Source organism: Strix aluco, chromosome 5, assembly GCF_031877795.1.
Source record: "Strix aluco isolate bStrAlu1 chromosome 5, bStrAlu1.hap1, whole genome shotgun sequence".
NCBI lineage: Eukaryota > Metazoa > Chordata > Aves > Strigiformes > Strigidae > Strix > Strix aluco.
The window spans coordinates 34,042,587-34,062,318 of record NC_133935.1 but is presented as its reverse complement, the minus strand read 5'-3'; the positions used below and the strand labels follow the sequence as shown (position 1 = coordinate 34,062,318).

The 19,732-nt window shown below is 54.1% G+C and overlaps 8 protein-coding genes across 8 annotated transcripts; 4 read left to right on the top strand and 4 right to left on the bottom strand.

Annotated features, from left to right (window-relative positions):
* Window positions 1-10,403: 10,403 nt before the first annotated feature.
* Window positions 10,404-11,249, top strand: LOC141924406 (histone H1.11L-like). The gene has a single exon (XM_074826870.1). The coding sequence runs from the start codon at window positions 10,429-10,431 to the stop codon at window positions 11,113-11,115; it is 687 nt and encodes a 228-aa protein (XP_074682971.1). The 5' UTR covers window positions 10,404-10,428; the 3' UTR covers window positions 11,116-11,249.
* A 433-nt stretch (window positions 11,250-11,682) lies between these two features.
* Window positions 11,683-12,270, bottom strand: LOC141924412 (histone H2A-IV). The gene has a single exon (XM_074826877.1). The coding sequence runs from the start codon at window positions 12,268-12,270 to the stop codon at window positions 11,881-11,883; it is 390 nt and encodes a 129-aa protein (XP_074682978.1). The 3' UTR covers window positions 11,683-11,880.
* Window positions 12,271-12,621: 351 nt separating this feature from the next.
* LOC141924414 (histone H2B 5) lies at window positions 12,622-13,330 on the top strand. Its single transcript, XM_074826879.1, has one exon. The coding sequence runs from the start codon at window positions 12,628-12,630 to the stop codon at window positions 13,006-13,008; it is 381 nt and encodes a 126-aa protein (XP_074682980.1). The 5' UTR covers window positions 12,622-12,627; the 3' UTR covers window positions 13,009-13,330.
* Window positions 13,331-14,408: 1,078 nt separating this feature from the next.
* Window positions 14,409-14,952, top strand: LOC141924410 (histone H3). The gene has a single exon (XM_074826874.1). The coding sequence runs from the start codon at window positions 14,444-14,446 to the stop codon at window positions 14,852-14,854; it is 411 nt and encodes a 136-aa protein (XP_074682975.1). The 5' UTR covers window positions 14,409-14,443; the 3' UTR covers window positions 14,855-14,952.
* Window positions 14,953-15,051: 99 nt separating this feature from the next.
* On the bottom strand, window positions 15,052-15,621 carry LOC141924411 (histone H3). The gene has a single exon (XM_074826876.1). The coding sequence runs from the start codon at window positions 15,570-15,572 to the stop codon at window positions 15,162-15,164; it is 411 nt and encodes a 136-aa protein (XP_074682977.1). The 5' UTR covers window positions 15,573-15,621; the 3' UTR covers window positions 15,052-15,161.
* A 1,064-nt stretch (window positions 15,622-16,685) lies between these two features.
* LOC141924415 (histone H2B 5) lies at window positions 16,686-17,401 on the bottom strand. The gene has a single exon (XM_074826881.1). The coding sequence runs from the start codon at window positions 17,386-17,388 to the stop codon at window positions 17,008-17,010; it is 381 nt and encodes a 126-aa protein (XP_074682982.1). The 5' UTR covers window positions 17,389-17,401; the 3' UTR covers window positions 16,686-17,007.
* Window positions 17,402-17,702: 301 nt separating this feature from the next.
* Window positions 17,703-18,159, top strand: LOC141924413 (histone H2A-IV). The gene has a single exon (XM_074826878.1). The coding sequence runs from the start codon at window positions 17,703-17,705 to the stop codon at window positions 18,090-18,092; it is 390 nt and encodes a 129-aa protein (XP_074682979.1). The 3' UTR covers window positions 18,093-18,159.
* A 75-nt stretch (window positions 18,160-18,234) lies between these two features.
* Window positions 18,235-19,314, bottom strand: LOC141924407 (histone H1.03-like). Its single transcript, XM_074826871.1, has one exon. The coding sequence runs from the start codon at window positions 19,303-19,305 to the stop codon at window positions 18,622-18,624; it is 684 nt and encodes a 227-aa protein (XP_074682972.1). The 5' UTR covers window positions 19,306-19,314; the 3' UTR covers window positions 18,235-18,621.
* Window positions 19,315-19,732: the final 418 nt, after the last annotated feature.

Sequence of the window (19,732 nt, the reverse complement as noted above, 5' to 3'; positions counted from 1 at the left end):
AGAAAGCCAAGTGCCGTAGAAAGAGACGGCGATAAACAGCTGGAACAGGTATCAGAAGGTGCGGTAAAAACAAAAACAAACCACAAACCAAAAACGAAAAACCAAAACAACAACATCCCAGGCAGTTGTAGTGCTAGGGCCTAAATAATAGACCCTGAAACAAAGCTGGCCTCTAGATGAACCTCACAACTAAATGTTATGCATTATTAGTATCTGTTAATTAGTAAAATCTGTATTACCATTAGTGTTAATTATTAGTATCTGATCATTAACGAAATACGTATGTTCACTAGTGAAAGATGTAGTTTAGGATATAATCAGTAGTGAGGATGAAATGCTGTGAGATGTGTATCCAACTTTCCTTGTTTAGCCGTGTTCAAGCCTGAGAACCCAAGTGTTTAGCCTTGTTAGAAACTCCCCTGGTTCCCGCACACCCCCCCCCCCCCCCCAGCCCTGGCCAGGCTGTGGGTGGAATCCAACAGGAGAATGAAACCAGATGTTTCCACTCAAAGAAAAGTGCAAGTTATTCTGGTTTGCTGATTTTTGATATATAAGGCTGGACCCTCTTGCTGCGACTTTGGATGCCTCACCTACGGATGGACGCACCACGTAGGACTTCCCACTTGCAGGGAAAGGTACTCCAAATCCTCGCTGCAACCGGGGCTGCCCAGCAACCGTGGGTCTGCATGTTAGTAACGTATGCAAGTGGTGATGTATCTTACTTAATCACTGTTCTCCCCATCGTGTATTAATGATTAGGTGCATTGCTTTGCTTAACTGTATGCAGTAATAATTAAGTGTACTATTCTGTGTTTTCCTTACTGCTTATTTTCTGTATTACTTAGTTATATCCTTTAATTATTAAGAGTAAGATAAGCCCACTCTTTCCACTCTGGTGTCTGAGTTTAATTGGCATCCTCGATCAGCAGAACAGCAGTATAACTCAGTTTTCCTTTGGGAGCTGCTTCTCAAACTTCGCCTGGCAGCCACAGGCATAAGGAAACAAAACCGTACGAGCTACAAAAGTTCGCTTGGTGTCTCTCTAGACAAGAACTAAGTTATATGGAGAGCTGAGAACAAGTGAGCTGAACTCATTGTTCAGAGTGGATCTACCAACCCGATGTCAGAGGAAAGGGGAACGTATCTAAGACAGAGGAAAAAAATTGCACATCTGAAGACAGGGATTTTAGCAGCCTTTTGTTCTTGCAAAGCCCCGACTTTCCTGCTGGAACAGTGCACAGAGATGTTCGGCCAGCCTGTCCCTCACCTAACTTTTTTGAGTGCTTTCAGATCTTAGGGAAGAGCTGATTCCTGGAATGCAGGAATCACACGTTTGGAAGGGGAGTTCTGGGCGCGTGTTCCACGCGATGGAAAATGCGACCCTGAGCTGACAATGCAGAGCGAAAATGCTTTATTCCGCACATTGGCTGTGTACAGGCAGATTCCATTCCAGTTCCACTTGTACTTCTGCATCCAGTTCCCGTGAGGCAAACATGCTTCTTGTCGCTAGAACCTTCCTTCTCCCTTTCCCTTTGCCAGACTTGAAGGTGACTTGTTGGAGGATGTCTCAAGATCTTACCCTCCACCCACTGGTTTTAACCTCTTGGCTTGGGGGTTGCATTTAGGCTCAGTCTTTACCTTAGGTGATGTGCCTGGTCCCTCCTAGACGAAAAAGATGTGGACAGGCTGGAGAGGGGCCAGAGAAGGGCCGCAAAGATGATCTCAAGGGACTGAGAAGCCTGCCATGTGAGGAAAGGCTGAGAGAATTGGGTTTGTTCAGCCTTGCAAAAAGAAGGCTTAGGGGAGACCTTATCCTCATGTTCCAGTATTTAAAGGGTGGCTACAAAGAAGATGGAGACTCCCTTTTTACAAGGAGTCATGTGGAAAGGACAGTGGATACAAGTTACTCCTAGGGACATTCCAACTGGACACAAGAGGAAAGTTCTTCACAATCAGCCACTGGAATAATCTCCCCAGGGAAGTGATGGATTCCCCAGCATTGGACACTTTTAAGATTCAGCTGGACAGGGTGCTGGGCCATCTTGTCTAGACTGTGCTTTTGCCAAGAAAGGTTGGACCAGAGGGTCCATGAGGCCACTTCCAGCCTGGTATTCTCTGATTGTCTGATCTGTGACTCCACTGGCTGCTCTTTCCCGGCTCGACCTCATCGCAGCCTTGTCCCCGCAGACTTACCCGGTGATCCAGGGTCGTGGTTGTCCCCGGTCACTGCTCCCATCCCTGCCCCACTCGCCACGTGCGGGTGTTGCGGGGCTGTGTCCTTGTTGATGACAGCATGGCCCTGCCTGCCCTGCTGTCCCCCTCACCTCCCAGCTCACTTGCCCTTGTGGGGCAGCCCCTTTCTTGCTGCTCCCCCACAAACTTTGTTGAACTTATTGGTCCACCTAGGAATGTATTTATGGAAGTTAAATTAGACTTCAGAGAGAATCTCATCCCCTTTCAAATAGCCATCATTTACACATCTGTCCTCATCTAGTGTGCTAGTGATGGTAGCACAGTTATGACGGTTGAAGGAAAAATTCAGCTACTTCCAACAGTCCCTGAGACATCAGCCTTCATTGACGATCCTGCACAGTTCTCTTTTTCTAGCTCAACATGCCATCACCTCCTCAAATACCTGATGCTGGGATAATATCAGAGCAGGCTCCCCTTGATTTGCGTAAAGACGACCCATTGCTGACTTGGAGTGACGCGGTTCAATATTGCTTCTGTGAGTATTGGCTGCAAAGTGCCATAGGTGACAATAATAGTGGCCATCGGCCTTTCTGTCTTTCCTTCCTGTTTCCTTCTCCTGTCCTCCTTCCTGTCCACCTCACCCATCTGAAGGTGCCTTCTGTTCGTTATTCCCCTTGATCCCAGGAAGCTGCTACATACCAGCACTCTCCCATCCCCAGTCCTCCTCCTAGGGAAGGACCATTGCTTCCTTACAGCATGCAAGCCATGCCTGTCATTACTGAACATGGAGCATCCACCTCTCCCCTGCCTCATCAAATGTCCTGACTCCTGATTTGTGGCGTTGAGTGGTGCTTTTGAGCTGTAGCAACTCAGCCAAGGAATGTGCTGAACATCTCTATGGTTGGCCTCGACAGAGAAGAGAAGCTTGTGGTGGCTGTTCTTATGCACCAGAGAAGACAGTTTCTTTGTCCAGCTGAGCAGAGAATAGTTACCACCCTCACTGTCTTGCTTCAGATGTCTGTGTGCAGTCAGGCAATATAGAGATGGGCAAAGGAGAGAGCTAGTGGAAGGGGTGAGAGGGTGATGCAAATGCAGGATATCCTGAGGAGAGAAAGACATCCCAGGGAAGCTGTCAATCAAAGCTGAGCCGCATTGACCACCTGCCTGCAGTGCCTGTATGCCCACGTGCTAGTTGGCAGCATCCTGTGGGGAAGTGGGTGCTGGTGGTGGCCCCAGGCTTTCCTCTGCAGTGGTCCTACTGACAGGTAGAGCAGCCAGCCAGCCAGGTTACGAGAAGAAATCATCAAAATTTAGGGGTGTCACAGCTGTATCCTGCTGATTTTGCTGATCTCATTCTGTGAATGAGATTGACTTATTCTGTGAATACTGGGCTGCATGCAGAGTCACTTTGTCAGGGAAGCTTCCAGAATAATCTGCAAGGCCTGTAACACTTGCGCCATGTATATCAGCTTTCCAGTGTCTCAGCTTTCTTCTCCATGCTCATCTGCAACACTCCACTGCTCATTTCTCACAGCCTACAAGGAGGAAGGGCAGCTTAGATGTCTTCCGCGTCCTGAAGCACTGCAGCTCATTGCACTCTTCCCATCTTTGTAGTATTGCTTTCCACCTTTGATCACAGGTTTTCTGAGCCTCGGCACCAGACAGCTAGGAGGTGGCTCAGCCACTCAATCTCTGTCTGCGCTGCTTGCGGCTTGTAGGAGACCATACAGGACAGTTCCGTTCTGCAACAAGGTGTACTGTTACATGTTTGTCACTTCTTATTTCATCCTGACAAAACCCAGACCAACACTGCTGCACGGGCCAGGCAGAAGTCAAAACTAACAATTTGTTCTCACCATCTTGAAATGCAAATGAAGACTTGGCCGTGTGGTACAACACCTTTGCTGAGGCTGTTTGTGGAGTGGACGGCCTAGGAAAGACAGTGCCACCTCCTTCCCCAGAGTAACCTGCAGCGGGTAGGAGCTGCTGTTCCCCAATGCACGGGGCAGGCAACAGCAGTCCAGGCATGCAACATGGGGAGATCCCAGATGACAGGCACGAAGTGCGCAGCAGCAAAGGAAATGTCATGTTCATGTGACATTGAAGCGCATTATTTCACGTGTTGATGTTCCCCCTGCAAAATTAGGCTTTTCATCAAACCGTTAATACACACGTATAAATTAATCCAGTACAGTACCATTTTCATACATATTATATACATGTGTCACTTTGAAACATTAAATACTAAACCAGAAACTTTGTAATTTGACTGACTGGTTGCTTGTTTGATTGATCTGAATTGATTCTTGGAGTTATCCCTTAGCAGAGCTTGGAAGTTATCGAAAACTATGCGGTCTGGAATGATCAAGGAACTATTTCTCTCTTGCTTTGAGCCAAAATAAAATCATCCAAAGCCTGCCATTACATCAAGGGCAGATTTGAATTGCCTTGAGTGACTCTGTGACTTTGTTTATGTTTCTTATGTACCTGGAGCATCCATAAGCTGTAATGCATTTAACTGGATCACATATATAAAGCATGAATGCTCAGCAGCACAGGCATCAGGAAGGGCTGCCTCCTTGAGAAAATACTGAAGATGCAGCCTTAGGCAGCCCAAGGTGAAAGACATGTTAATGGGGCTTTGCAGCTACAGGCTTAATGCATGACCTTGATCAGCCTGTTTGAAATGCGCACTCATATGCTGCAGTCCTGCCTCCTCAGCTGCATCTGTGAGATGGATGCCTCCATATATCCTCCTCAGCAAACAGTAATAGTCCAGCACAGTCACAGTTCACATGGTGGGATGAATCACAAGACTGGAGTGCTGCAATTGATGGCTATAAACTGTTCAGAAGGGACAGTCAAGGAAGGGCTGGGGGGAGGGTTGCTGTCCTCTATGTGAAAAAATGTATTGATTGCACAAAGCTGTCCTTGAAAAACAGTAATGAACAGTTGAGAGCTTGTAGGTAAAAATTAGAGGCCAAGCCAACAAAGGAAACCTCATGGTTGGTCTTTCCTATAGGCCTCCCGATTAGGGGGAGGATGTTGACAAAGCTTTCTTACTTCAACTACGGGAAGCATCACGCTCACAGGCTCCGATCCTGCTGGGGGACTTTGGTCAACCTGACATCTGCTGGAAAAGGAGCATAGCAAGCTGTAAGCCATCCAGGAGACTCCTGGATTGTGTTGAGGACAATTTTTTAATCCGGGTGAAAGACAGCCCAACCAGAGGAGAAGCACTAAGGGACCTGTTGCTCACCAACACAAGCGGGCTAATTGGAGAGGTCAAGATTGGTGGCAGTCCGGGCGGCAGCCTGCGCCCAGGCCCATCACGAACTTGAGGGATATGGGCCAGGCAAAATGGCCCATAGTCAAAGTCAAGACCCTGAATTTTAGTAGAGGAAACCTTCAGTTGTTTCAGGAACCCCCTGAGAATCTGCCCTCAGGGATAAGGGAGCAGAACAGAGCTGGTATCTATTTAAGGACATTTTTTTTTGGAGAAAAGTGCTCTTGATTCTCATCGGTAAGAAAGCAGTCTAGGAAGGCAGGACACCAATTTGGCTGAGAAAGGACCTTCTGAGAGAAATGAAGTGCAAGAAGGAAATGCACAGGCAGTGGAAGCAGGGACATGCATCCTGAGAAGAATATAGGGATGCTGTCCCAGTGTCTAGGGATGGGATCTGGAAAGCTAGGGCACATCTGGTGCTGAACTTGGCAAGGAATGTGAAGAATAATAAGAAAGGCAGTGCCAGCTGTGCGCCCACGTGAGTCACGGTGCCCTGGCGTGTCGGTAGCGTGGGCGGGGGGGCTTGGCATGACCTTAACGTGGGCTTGAAGTGTCCTTAGTCTGGGCTTGGCATGGCCTTAGTGTGTGATTGGCATGGCCTTAGCGTGTTGGTAGCATGTGCATGGTGGGGGCTTGGCATAACCTCAGAGTGTCCTTAGTCTGGGTTTGGAGTGGCCTTAGTGCGTGCTTGGCATGGCTTTAGCATGTTGGTAGCGTGTGCGTGGCATGGCCTTATCACGTGCTTGGTGTGGCCTTAGTGTGTTGGTAGTGTGCGTGATGGGGGCTTGGCATGGCCTTAGTGTGGGCTTGAAGTGTCCTTAGTCTGGGCTTGGCATGTTCTTAGCGTGTGATTGGCATGGCCTTAGCATATGATTGGTGTGGCCTTAGCGTGTTGGTAGCATGTGCATGGTGGGGGCTTGGCATGACCTCAGAGTGTCCTTAGTTTGGGTTTGGAGTGGCCTTAGTGCGTGCTTGGCATGGCTTTAGCATGTTGGTAGTGTGTGCATGGTAAAGCCTTGGTGTGGGCTTGGTGTGGGTTTAGCATGTGGGTAGCATGTGCATGGTGGGGGCTTGGCATGGCCTTAGTGTGGGCTTGGCGGGCCCACACTAAGATCAGAAAAGGAAGACTAAAGAAAATACACCCCCCAGTAAGTAAGGCAGATCTAGTGACAATGGACAGGGAGAAGGCTGAGGTAGTCAGCAATTTTTTTGCGTCAGTTTTCCCTGGCAATCACTTCTCCCACATCTCTCAAGTCTCTGAATCTCAAAGCCGGGACTGGGGGAACACAGTCCCTCCTAGTGTAGGAAAAGTTTAGGTTTGAATCCATCCGAGGAACCTGAACTTGCACAAGTCCATGGCACCTGAGGAGATTCATCCCAGAGTTCTAAGGGAATTGGCAGATGTCGTTGCCAAACCACTCTCCATAATACTTGAAAAGTCATGGCAGCCAGGTGAAATCCTCAGTGATTTTTTTAGAAATATCACTTTATACGAGGGACTAGATAGAAATAAGACCCTGGGAACTACCAAGCAGTCAGCCTCACCTCAGTGCCCAGTGAGATCATGGAGCAGATCCTCCTGGAAGCTGTGTTGAAGCGTATGGAAGACAGGGAGGTGATAGACAAGAGGTATGGATTTGACGGATGGACTGTTGGGTAAGGAATTGGCTGGATAGTCACATCCAAAGAGTTATCCTCAATGTCTCCATGTCCAAATGGAAACCAATAATGAGTGGTCTCCCTCAGACGTCTGTGCTGGGACCCATATGGTTTAATATCCTCATCAATGATAGAGAGTGGGATCGAGTGCACCCTCAGCAAGTCTGTGGATGACATCAAGCCGAGTGGTACAGCTGACTTGCTAGAGGGAAGGGATGCCGTCCAGAGGGACATTGGCAGGCCTGAGAGGCGGGCCCATGTGAACCTCACAAAGTTCAACAAGGCCAAGTGCAAGGTCCTGCATGTGGATGGGACCATCCCCAATATCAGTACAGACTGGGGGATGAACTGATTGTGATCAAACCCACAGAGAAAGACTTAGAGATAGTGACGGATGAAATGTTGGACATCAACCAGCAATGTGCACTTGTGGCCCAGAACACCAGCTGTAGCCTGTGCTGTGTAAAAAGAAGCACGGCCAGCAGGTCAAGGGAGGTGATTCTCTTCCTCTACTCCACTATCATGAGACCCCACCTGGAGTACTGTACCAAGGTCTGGGGCCCCCAGGACAAGAAAGGCAGGGACCTATTAGAGTAGGTCCGGAGAAGGGTCATGAAAATGATCAGAGGGCTGGAACGCCTCTCCCATGAAGGAAAGCTGAGAGAGTTGGGGCTGTTCAGCATGGAGAAGAGAAGGCTACGGCGAGACCTTATTGCGGCCTTTCAATATGTGAAGGGAGCTTATAAGAAAGACAGAGAAAGACTTTTCACCAGGGCCTGCAGTGACAGGGCAAGGGTCAATGGTTTTAAACTGAAAGAGGGTAGATTTAAATTGGTTCTAAGGAAGAAATTTTTCATGATGAAGGTGATGGGACACACTGGAATGGGTTGCCCAGAGAAGTTGTTGATGCCCTGTCAGTGGAAGTGTTCAAGGCCAGGTTGGATGGGGTTTGAGCAACCTGGTCTAGTGAAAGATGTCCCTGCCCACGACTAGGGGGTTGGTCTAGAAAATCTTTGAAGGTCCCTTCCAATCCAAACCATCCTGTGATTCTATAGCGCACCAAGTCACACGGGCTCAAAAGAAGAACCTTCATGAAAGTATTTTTATCCAATACCATAGTAGGAGAAAAAGGAGTCCTTGCATTTCTGACTGAAGTTCTGAAAAATTTCTGTCACGTCCAAATATCCCAGTCCACTGTGAGCAGTACCTTCAACCTTTTGCATTTTAATAAATCTTATGTTTGCTTCACAATTTTTTTCCAGGGAAAAAGAGAAGTCAGAAGTCATTCCATCTTTTACTGAGTATATCATTGCACAAAGCTTCATATCAGGGGGGGGAAAAAAAAAAAAAAAAAAGTTAAGGTCTTTTTTCTTGAAGAAAATATTTGAAATAAGTAATAAACTTTTTTTTTTTTTTTTTTTTAATAAGGTTGCCCATTTTGGAGGACCAGAAAAATGAGCTTTTAGGAAAGCATATAGACTGCTCCAGGACTGTGCTGCTACATCAGGTGTTTGGAAGAAGGATAGAGGCCTAGCCTAAACCCAGGAAAATGCATTTGCAAAGGAGCAATAGGATTTAGAGGTAAAGCTACCAGTGGACTGACCCTGATAGGAGTGAATAGAATGGAGTAAGATACAGAATTGGAAAGAAATATGTTTGCTACAGAACTAACCTCCAGAAATCTTTCCTCGATGGCGTGTGTCCTTCTCAACAGACTCACTTCTGTGACCACGTAGTTCACAACCCACAATCCACAGTGGGGTCAGCAGGTGAAACCACCATGAAATACATCATCATTACAGACGCTGGCTCCAAGTCCACATGAACTTCTGTTTTTATATTCTTGCATATGATGCTGTTTCTCTTCTCTAGACAAAGTCCCTCTGAAACGCTACCACATCTCTTGGCAGTTCCTCACACTTTAGGTGCATGCTAGCCACAGTAAACCAGCACCACTGACAAGCTCTTAAAACTGCCCCCCCCATTGCCAAAACTCCCCAAGACGGTGTGTGATATTACGTTATCAAAAGAAAAAAGAAGCCAAATGACTACATTTTCAATAATAAGAAATAAGCAACAGGGTCTCCTATTCTTCCCCAAATTGCACTACATGTGTTTGAAACTGGCACTCCGCCGTCCAATTCATCTCAAGAAAAAAACATTTTATGTATATTCAGTGTAGCCCACATCACAAAACCCATGGCTCGGAGAGAGCCATGCCCTAGTTTATCTCAGCAGCTCTGGCAACATAATCATTTGATGAAACCACTCGATTTATATTATTTTATTACAGAAATGCCTGCAGCCTTACCTCTGTTTTTCAGAAAGAAAACAGGCACCCCATATTTTGATTTTTTTTTTTTTTTGCACAGCTGCTGATCCTGGCTGACAAAATGCCTGTAAGTAATGTGTAAAACTAAGCACAAAAATAAACCCTATCTTAAAATAAGACCATACAAAAGAATGTATTTACCTGTTGTGCTTAATCAAAAGAAGTATTCTGGAGAAAAAAATGGGAATATATTCCATCAAAATATTAATACAAGGACAGAGAAAACTGAGGAAACCGCTACAGAACTTTTTCTATATGTTCTTATGGGATGTTGAAGGTACCTGCTGATTTAAGACAGTTGTTTTTCATGTTTCTGGTGAAAACCATCTTTCTTTTCCTTTTTATTATCTCCAAGTAGAGCTAAATCGGGCACTATGTCCAAAGGTTTCATTATTTTTAAGAGATGAAGCCGAGTTACGGGAAACAACTCATAACCCAGATACAGAGCTGAATGGCTTACTTTGTGTTACTTCCCTCTTTTCAAATCTAATTTATCCTAAGAAAATGTCTCAAGGTTACCTCCATTTTGCACTATCCTCATCAAAAACCGTCTCAAGAACATGAGTTTGCTGCCACTGTGACAGTTGTCTCAGAAGCAAAGTTTTATTTCAGAACGAAAAATAAAAATCTCACCGACCGGCTCTGAGTGAAGTCCCCAAACTCGGCGATTACTGGTTTGCCTGAAACTCATTTTAACTCTCAGCTAAAAGAAACGCCGAATGACAACAATATCTTCTGTCCCCAGCAAGAATGCTAAGAAATGGGGTGCCGCGGTCACCTTTTATTTACGAAAAACACACTTTTTTAGAAGGAAAAAACACAAGCCGAGCGGCAGGGGCTCGGAGCGGGGGGGCGGGGCGGGCTCGATAACGCACCAATCAGCACCCTCAGCGCCGCTATAAATGGAGGCGCCGCGGCGCGTCTGGCAGCTGCTGTGCCCTGTCTCTCCTACGACGCAATGTCGGAGACCGCTCCCGCGCCCGCCGCTGAGGCAGCGCCCGCCGCCGCAGCCCCGGCTGCCACCGCTAAGGCTGCCGCCAAGAAGCCGAAGAAGGCGGCGGGCGGCTCCAAAGCCCGCAAGCCGGCGGGGCCCAGCGTCACCGAGCTGATCACCAAGGCCGTGTCCGCCTCCAAGGAGCGCAAGGGGCTCTCCCTCGCCGCGCTCAAGAAGGCGCTGGCCGCCGGCGGCTACGATGTGGAAAAGAACAACAGCCGTATCAAGCTGGGGCTTAAGAGTCTTGTAGGAAAGGGTACTCTGGTGCAGACTAAGGGTACCGGTGCTTCTGGGTCTTTCCGTCTCAGCAAGAAACCTGGGGAAGTGAAGGAAAAAGCCCCCAAGAAGCGGGCGGCCGCAGCCAAGCCCAAGAAGCCGGCGGCCAAGAAGCCCGCCAGCGCCGCCAAGAAGCCCAAGAAAGCCGTGACAGCGAAGAAGAGTCCCAAGAAAGCGAAGAAGCCGGCGGCCGCCGCGGCCAAGAAAGCGGCCAAGAGCCCCAAGAAGGCGACTAAGGCTGCCAAGCCCAAAAAAGCGGCGGCGGCAGCGAAGAGCCCGGCCAAGGCGAAGGCGGTGAAGCCCAAAGCAGCCAAACCCAAGGCGACCAAGCCCAAAGCGGCCAAGGCGAAGAAGGCGGCGCCCAAGAAGAAGTAAGCCCCTGCGGACAAAAGTTCTTGCTCCGCAATTAAACCCAACGGCTCTTTTAAGAGCCACCCACGTTTTCTTAAGAGAGCTGAAACGCTGTGTGTGGCACCCGTTTTAAGAATAGAGACAATTTTTTCCAAAAACAGGTTGAAGGAGTTTCTCCTTTTTTGATATCGTTGGTAAGTAGTGGGAATAGTTCTACAGTCTCTTGAGTCTGCCCCACACGGAAGCTGAAAGCGTGCGCCGTGGCAGGGAGGAACACCGCTCTAGGAGCAGCCCTTGGTGCTGCTCTAATCGTTGTTGTGCCTACAGCATGGGAGATCGTTCACTCCTTAGAAGGTGGGACATGGCTTAAGAGCGGCTTAAGTACTTAGGACACTTGAAATGTATTCCTTTGTTGTTTTTAACCGCAGTGTTGTCACCGGCGTTTAACGCTTTCTTTGCCGAATCGTGAGAGCGGAAGTAGAGGGGAGGGGCGGGGACCGTTTTCTCGTTATTAGGTGGGGCAGGCAAAGATAATAAAAGATTCCAAATCATTTTCAAAGACCAGAATTAATCTCGGTTACACACGCAAGAAAACTTTTAAAAACATTTTAATACAGAATTTGCAAAATCATTCGTGCAACTTATTTCACTAAGGAAGACAACGCCTTTGGAGTTCAAGTGTTTCAAACCATACATAGTAATTCAGCTCCTTGGTGATCCAGTGGGTGGCTCTGAAAAGAGCCTTTGGGTTTCTCTGGGAAAAAGTTCCCGGGCGCTGCTCTTTGGCGTTCACTTGGCTTTAGCCTTGTGGCTGTCGGTCTTCTTGGGCAGCAGCACAGCCTGGATGTTGGGCAGCACCCCACCCTGCGCGATGGTCACCTTGCCCAGCAGCTTGTTGAGCTCCTCGTCGTTGCGGATGGCCAGCTGCAGGTGGCGGGGGATGATGCGCGTCTTCTTGTTGTCGCGGGCCGCGTTGCCCGCCAGCTCCAGGATCTCGGCCGTCAGGTACTCCAGCACGGCCGCCAGGTACACGGGGGCGCCGGCGCCCACCCGCTCCGCGTAGTTGCCCTTGCGCAGCAGCCGGTGCACGCGGCCCACGGGGAACTGCAGCCCGGCCCGTGACGAGCGCGACTTGGCCTTGGCCCGCGCCTTCCCGCCCTGCTTTCCCCGGCCGGACATCGCAGAGATTCAGCAAAACAGCACCCACAGCAAATCTCCACAGCCTGCGACCTACTCCCAGCCGCGCCCGACCGCCCGCTTATATACCGCCCGAGCGGAGCGGCGGCGCCCTGTCTGATAGGCTGCGGGGGAGGCGTTGTTTCGGCAGCCAATGGGAACGCGAATCGAGAGGTGTCCAATCGCAAAGCTCAGCGCCATGTGACGACACGCAGGAGGACTGCCAACCAATAGCGATGGGACGCTGCCGAGACGCTGCTTTGCAAAGAGCTGCTATAAAAGAGGCAAGCGAGGGGGAGAGCATTAGTCGGCGTTCGGTATTGTTGTTGCGTGTTGTGTGAGAGCTGCGCTTTTGCTGCGATGCCCGAGCCGGCTAAGTCCGCCCCCGCGCCCAAGAAGGGCTCCAAGAAGGCGGTGACCAAGACGCAGAAGAAAGGCGACAAGAAACGGCGTAAGAGCCGCAAGGAGAGCTACTCGATCTACGTGTACAAGGTGCTGAAGCAGGTGCACCCCGACACGGGCATCTCGTCCAAGGCCATGGGCATCATGAACTCCTTCGTCAACGACATCTTCGAGCGCATCGCCGGCGAGGCCTCGCGCCTGGCGCACTACAACAAGCGCTCCACCATCACCTCGCGGGAGATCCAGACGGCCGTGCGGCTCCTGCTGCCCGGCGAGCTGGCCAAGCACGCCGTCTCCGAGGGCACCAAGGCCGTCACCAAGTACACCAGCTCCAAGTGAGCCGCCTCGGCCAGACCACCTCGACCCAAAGGCTCTTTTCAGAGCCACCCACCTTTTCAATAGAAGAGCTGATGCTGTGGTGACTTGTTGGTTGTCCCGGGTGCTTCTCAGGGGAGGGAACAGTAATAGCGGGGAAGCACTGTCAGTTGTAAGGAACCCCGGGATGTGCTTGTGAGCGGTGAACGGTGTGTGTGTTCTGCGTCTGCCTCAGTGGAGCAGAAAGCTCGCGATTCGCTGAAAATACCCCGGGAGCCGGCTTCGCTTTCGTGTCAGGCTTGGGGGGAGGTTTAACAATAAAGGAACGATGTAGGTATTGTGTTTAAATGCCTGAAACAACCGCGCTCTGGACAGGCGGTGCTTGCTGTTTTACCCCGAGGCGTTCTAGTGGAAGAGGAATACATAGGAACACAGGCGGTTCAAGGTGACCGTGAGCTTTCCTTTCAGCAAAAAGCTCCAGGCTGGACATCGCCTCCACGTTAGCGTTCTCGCGGGAGATGGGGGGGAAGGAAAGCGGAGCGCTTTTCAGGGCGTTCTCGCCCCCGAACCGCTTCTCCCGCCGGCGCCCTGTAACTCCCGCAACCGAGCAGCCCGCGGGAGCGGGGACGGGCGGGAGGACCCGGAGCCGCGCGGCTGCTGGGCTCGACCCGACCTGAGTGAGGACTGCGCCCGCGCTCCCCAGCAGGACGGCCCGGCCCGGCGCGGCTCCCGGGAGGGCGGTGATTGGTCGCGGTGACGCCCGAGGCTGGGAGCCCGTCCTCGCTTCGCCAAGGCGCGCGTCTCCAAGGAGAGCCGGCCCTGGGACTGGGGCGGGGGAGCAGCCAGGCAGCGTTCGCCTTACGCGGAAAGCCGGCTGCCACCTGCGCCTGCCGCGCTCCTGAACCGAACGCGGCTACTGAGAGGGAGGAAACTGCGAGCACTCGGGGGAGGAGGTGGCTGCCGTGCGAAGGAGCCTTTGCCAGCAGTCCCGAGGCTAGGCGGGGGAGGAGGGGTGAGGGGCGCTGAGGGGGAGCGGGTTGGGACGAGCCCGAGCCGCGAGCGGCGACACCCCGCTACACCGGTCGCCTGCGGCGGTTCCGGCCACCTCCCCGCCGTTCCCGGGGACGGTGCACGCGCTCCTCCGTAGACAGCGAGGGAGCCGGCGCTAAAGCGTTCTGGAGGGAGGGCCGGAAAAAGAGCAAGCGGCCGGGGCGGGGTGGGGTGGGAGGGGGAAGGGCGGGTCGGTTCGGCGGCTCCGGGGGTGGGGCGGGGCGGGTGAAGGGCGGGTTTCTCGCCGGCGAGGCGCGGGCGTTTCGAATGCTCGCGTCGGCCAATGGCAGCCGGTCTCGCGCGGCCGGCCAATCGGCGGGGAGCCTCGGCCATAAATAGCGCCGGGGCGCAGCCGCTGCCACGGCTCGGTCAGTGGTGGGCAGGGTAGCGGGGCGGCGAGCGCGGAGCCATGGCGCGCACGAAGCAGACAGCGCGTAAGTCGACGGGCGGGAAGGCGCCCCGCAAGCAGCTGGCCACCAAGGCGGCCCGCAAGAGCGCGCCGGCCACGGGCGGCGTGAAGAAGCCGCACCGCTACCGGCCCGGCACGGTGGCGCTGCGCGAGATCCGGCGCTACCAGAAGTCGACGGAGCTGCTGATCCGCAAGCTGCCCTTCCAGCGCCTGGTGCGCGAGATCGCGCAGGACTTCAAGACCGACCTGCGCTTCCAGAGCTCGGCCGTGATGGCGCTGCAGGAGGCGAGCGAGGCCTACCTGGTGGGGCTCTTCGAGGACACCAACCTCTGCGCCATCCACGCCAAGCGCGTCACCATCATGCCCAAGGACATCCAGCTGGCCCGCCGCATCCGCGGCGAGCGTGCCTGAGGCTCCTGCCCTGGCAGTACCCAATCAAAGGCTCTTTTAAGAGCCACCACATTTACAACAAAAGGAGCTGTTGATACTGTAAATGAATTTAAACTGTAAATGAATTTAAAGTATTTAATTTAGAGTTTTCCTGGATAGGCATTGAAGTGAAGCCCTTTTTTCAAGACCCAAATGTAGACAAGTAAAAAGACCCAAACTAGGATTTACCAGCTCTTTTATTGTGCATGTAGTGGCTCTTAAAAGAGCCTTTGGGTCTGTGTGTGGCCTCAGTTTCTGCAGAAACGAGGGAGGGGCGGCTGCAGGAGCCTCAGGCACGCTCACCGCGGATGCGGCGGGCCAGCTGGATGTCCTTGGGCATGATGGTGACGCGCTTGGCGTGGATGGCGCAGAGGTTGGTGTCCTCGAAGAGCCCCACCAGGTAGGCCTCGCTCGCCTCCTGCAGCGCCATCACGGCCGAGCTCTGGAAGCGCAGGTCGGTCTTGAAGTCCTGCGCGATCTCGCGCACCAGGCGCTGGAAGGGCAGCTTGCGGATCAGCAGCTCCGTCGACTTCTGGTAGCGCCGGATCTCGCGCAGCGCCACCGTGCCGGGCCGGTAGCGGTGCGGCTTCTTCACGCCGCCCGTGGCCGGCGCGCTCTTGCGGGCCGCCTTGGTGGCCAGCTGCTTGCGGGGCGCCTTCCCGCCCGTCGACTTACGCGCTGTCTGCTTCGTGCGCGCCATGGCTCCGCGCTCGCCGCCCCGCTACCCTGCCCACCACTGACCGAGCCGTGGCAGCGGCTGCGCCCCGGCGCTATTTATGGCCGAGGCTCCCCGCCGATTGGCCGGCCGCGCGAGACCGGCTGCCATTGGCCGACGCGAGCATTCGAAACGCCCGCGCCTCGCCGGCGAGAAACCCGCCCTTCACCCGCCCCGCCCCACCCCCGGAGCCGCCGAACCGACCCGCCCTTCCCCCTCCCACCCCACCCCGCCCCGGCCGCTTGCTCTTTTTCCGGCCCTCCCTCCAGAACGCTTTAGCGCCGGCTCCCTCGCTGTCTACGGAGGAGCGCGTGCACCGTCCCCGGGAACGGCGGGGAGGTGGCCGGAACCGCCGCAGGCGACCGGTGTAGCGGGGTGTCGCCGCTCGCGGCTCGGGCTCGTCCCAACCCGCTCCCCCTCAGCGCCCCTCACCCCTCCTCCCCCGCCTAGCCTCGGGACTGCTGGCAAAGGCTCCTTCGCACGGCAGCCACCTCCTCCCCCGAGTGCTCGCAGTTTCCTCCCTCTCAGTAGCCGCGTTCGGTTCAGGAGCGCGGCAGGCGCAGGTGGCAGCCGGCTTTCCGCGTAAGGCGAACGCTGCCTGGCTGCTCCCCCGCCCCAGTCCCAGGGCCGGCTCTCCTTGGAGACGCGCGCCTTGGCGAAGCGAGGACGGGCTCCCAGCCTCGGGCGTCACCGCGACCAATCACCGCCCTCCCGGGAGCCGCGCCGGGCCGGGCCGTCCTGCTGGGGAGCGCGGGCGCAGTCCTCACTCAGGTCGGGTCGAGCCCAGCAGCCGCGCGGCTCCGGGTCCTCCCGCCCGTCCCCGCTCCCGCGGGCTGCTCGGTTGCGGGAGTTACAGGGCGCCGGCGGGAGAAGCGGTTCGGGGGCGAGAACGCCCTGAAAAGCGCTCCGCTTTCCTTCCCCCCCATCTCCCGCGAGAACGCTAACGTGGAGGCGATGTCCAGCCTGGAGCTTTTTGCTGAAAGGAAAGCTCACGGTCACCTTGAACCGCCTGTGTTCCTATGTATTCCTCTTCCACTAGAACGCCTCGGGGTAAAACAGCAAGCACCGCCTGTCCAGAGCGCGGTTGTTTCAGGCATTTAAACACAATACCTACATCGTTCCTTTATTGTTAAACCTCCCCCCAAGCCTGACACGAAAGCGAAGCCGGCTCCCGGGGTATTTTCAGCGAATCGCGAGCTTTCTGCTCCACTGAGGCAGACGCAGAACACACACACCGTTCACCGCTCACAAGCACATCCCGGGGTTCCTTACAACTGACAGTGCTTCCCCGCTATTACTGTTCCCTCCCCTGAGAAGCACCCGGGACAACCAACAAGTCACCACAGCATCAGCTCTTCTATTGAAAAGGTGGGTGGCTCTGAAAAGAGCCTTTGGGTCGAGGTGGTCTGGCCGAGGCGGCTCACTTGGAGCTGGTGTACTTGGTGACGGCCTTGGTGCCCTCGGAGACGGCGTGCTTGGCCAGCTCGCCGGGCAGCAGGAGCCGCACGGCCGTCTGGATCTCCCGCGAGGTGATGGTGGAGCGCTTGTTGTAGTGCGCCAGGCGCGAGGCCTCGCCGGCGATGCGCTCGAAGATGTCGTTGACGAAGGAGTTCATGATGCCCATGGCCTTGGACGAGATGCCCGTGTCGGGGTGCACCTGCTTCAGCACCTTGTACACGTAGATCGAGTAGCTCTCCTTGCGGCTCTTACGCCGTTTCTTGTCGCCTTTCTTCTGCGTCTTGGTCACCGCCTTCTTGGAGCCCTTCTTGGGCGCGGGGGCGGACTTAGCCGGCTCGGGCATTATAACCACTTTCTCAACACAGCTGTCGTGGAACACCTACAATAGTAGACAGTAAGTGCGTGTGAGCGCCTCCCTTTTATAGGGACCCTATGCAAATTAGGGCCTCTCCATTGTTAGTTTTCATTGGTTGAGAGAGGATTTTTTGAGTCACTCTGTCTGTTGTTCTTCTCCATTGGTTAGAATTCGATTCGCGTTCCCATTGGCTCTTTTCACAATGTCACCTCCTCAGCCTATCGAAATTCGCGCCTTTCGGTGAGAAGGGATATAAGGACGGGTTGCGGAGCGGGTTTCATTCCCATACGGCTGTTTCTGCGATGTCCGGCCGCGGGAAGCAGGGCGGGAAGGCGCGAGCCAAGGCCAAGTCGCGCTCGTCGCGGGCCGGGCTGCAGTTCCCCGTGGGCCGCGTGCACCGGCTGCTGCGCAAGGGCAACTACGCGGAGCGGGTGGGCGCCGGCGCCCCGGTGTACCTGGCGGCCGTGCTGGAGTACCTGACGGCCGAGATCCTGGAGCTGGCGGGCAACGCGGCCCGCGACAACAAGAAGACGCGCATCATCCCCCGCCACCTGCAGCTGGCCATCCGCAACGACGAGGAGCTCAACAAGCTGCTGGGCAAGGTGACCATCGCGCAGGGCGGGGTGCTGCCCAACATCCAGGCTGTGCTGCTGCCCAAGAAGACCGACAGCCACAAGGCTAAAGCCAAGTGAACGCCAAAGAGCAGCGCCCGGGAACTTTTTCCCAGAGAAACCCAAAGGCTCTTTTCAGAGCCACCAATAGTTTCAGAAAAGGAGCTGGAACGCCATTAGATGTAGTAAAAAGTGCGCACCCTTTGAAATGATCACTCAACACTTCACGGTAGAACCCCCGCAATTAGCTGCGGGGACGCACCCCCGGCCACCCACAAACCTCCTTCGGAATCGGCGTTGTTACGTGCTACGGCCGCGGGGGCGGGGCGCGGCTGACGGGGCTCCCGGGAGGTGGCTCGGCCCTCCCGAGCCCGCAGCCAATCCCTGCACCGTGCGCGATTTCTGAAGGCAAAGCGCTGCTGCACTGCCCGCCGAAAGGGCTGCTCCGAGCCTCTGCCAACCTAGTGCCATTGCCCTAGAAAAAATTCCGTCGTCCCTTTCGTTAAAACGGGTACCACACACAGCGTTTCAGCTCTCTTAAGAAAACGTGGGTGGCTCTTAAAAGAGCCGTTGGGTTTAAGAGCGGAGCAAGAGATTCTTCCACAGGGGCTTACTTCTTCTTGGGCGCCGCCTTCTTCGCCTTGGCCGCTTTGGGCTTGGTCACCTTGGGTTTGGGTGTTTTAGGCTTCACCGCCTTCGCCTTGGCCGGGCTCTTCACTGCCGCCACCGCCGCTTTTTTGGGCTTGGCAGCCTTAGTCGCCTTCTTGGGGCTCTTGGCCGCTTTCTTGGCCGCGGCGGCCGCCGGCTTCTTCGCTTTCTTGGGGCTCTTCTTCGCTGTCACGGCTTTCTTGGGCTTCTTGGCGGTGCTGGCAGGCTTCTTGGCCGCCGGCTTCTTGGACTTGGCTGCGGCCGCCCGCTTCTTGGGGGCTTTTTCTTTCACCTCCCCAGGTTTCTTGCTGAGACGGAAAGACCCAGAGGCACCAATACCCTTGGTCTGCACCAGGGTGCCTTTGCTGACGAGACTCTTAAGCCCCAGCTTGATACGGCTGTTGTTCTTCTCCACATCGTAGCCGCCGGCGGCCAACGCCTTCTTGAGCGCGGCGAGAGAGAGTCCCTTGCGCTCCTTGGAGGCGGACACGGCCTTGGTGATCAGCTCGGTGACGCTGGGCCCCGCCGGCTTGCGGGCTTTGGAGCCGCCCGCCGCCTTCTTCGGCTTCTTGGCGGCGGCCTTGGCAGCGGGGGCCGGGGCGGCAGCAGCAGCGGCGGGCGCTACAGCAGGAGCGATCTCAGACATGACGGCGGCTCACAGAGCACTGGGCGGCGGCGGTCGCGGCGCTGCCATTTATAGCAGCGCGGCGGGCGCTGATTGGTGCCGCCCGCCCGCCCCGCCCCGCCGCCGCCCGGCGCTCCGTGCTCCGGCTTGTGTTTCTTCGGGGATAACAAAACGGGTTTTTTCTACTTTATCTGTCACGAAATTGCCCCTTTTCTACATCTGGGAGCCCGTGGAAGTGCCTATTTTCTCCTATCGGTGTCGTGTCGCGAAAAGAGTAGAGTTTGGGTACAGAGAGGACAATAAATCCCGAGTCCTGGAACCGAAAGGACCGTGAGAGAGCAGAAGTTTTGTTTTTCTTTGTAAATTAGAAATTCTCCTTTAAAGTTAACGTGAGACAGGAAACTCAGGGTTAATCTTCAGAGGGTCTTTTTCATATCTGAGAAGAAAG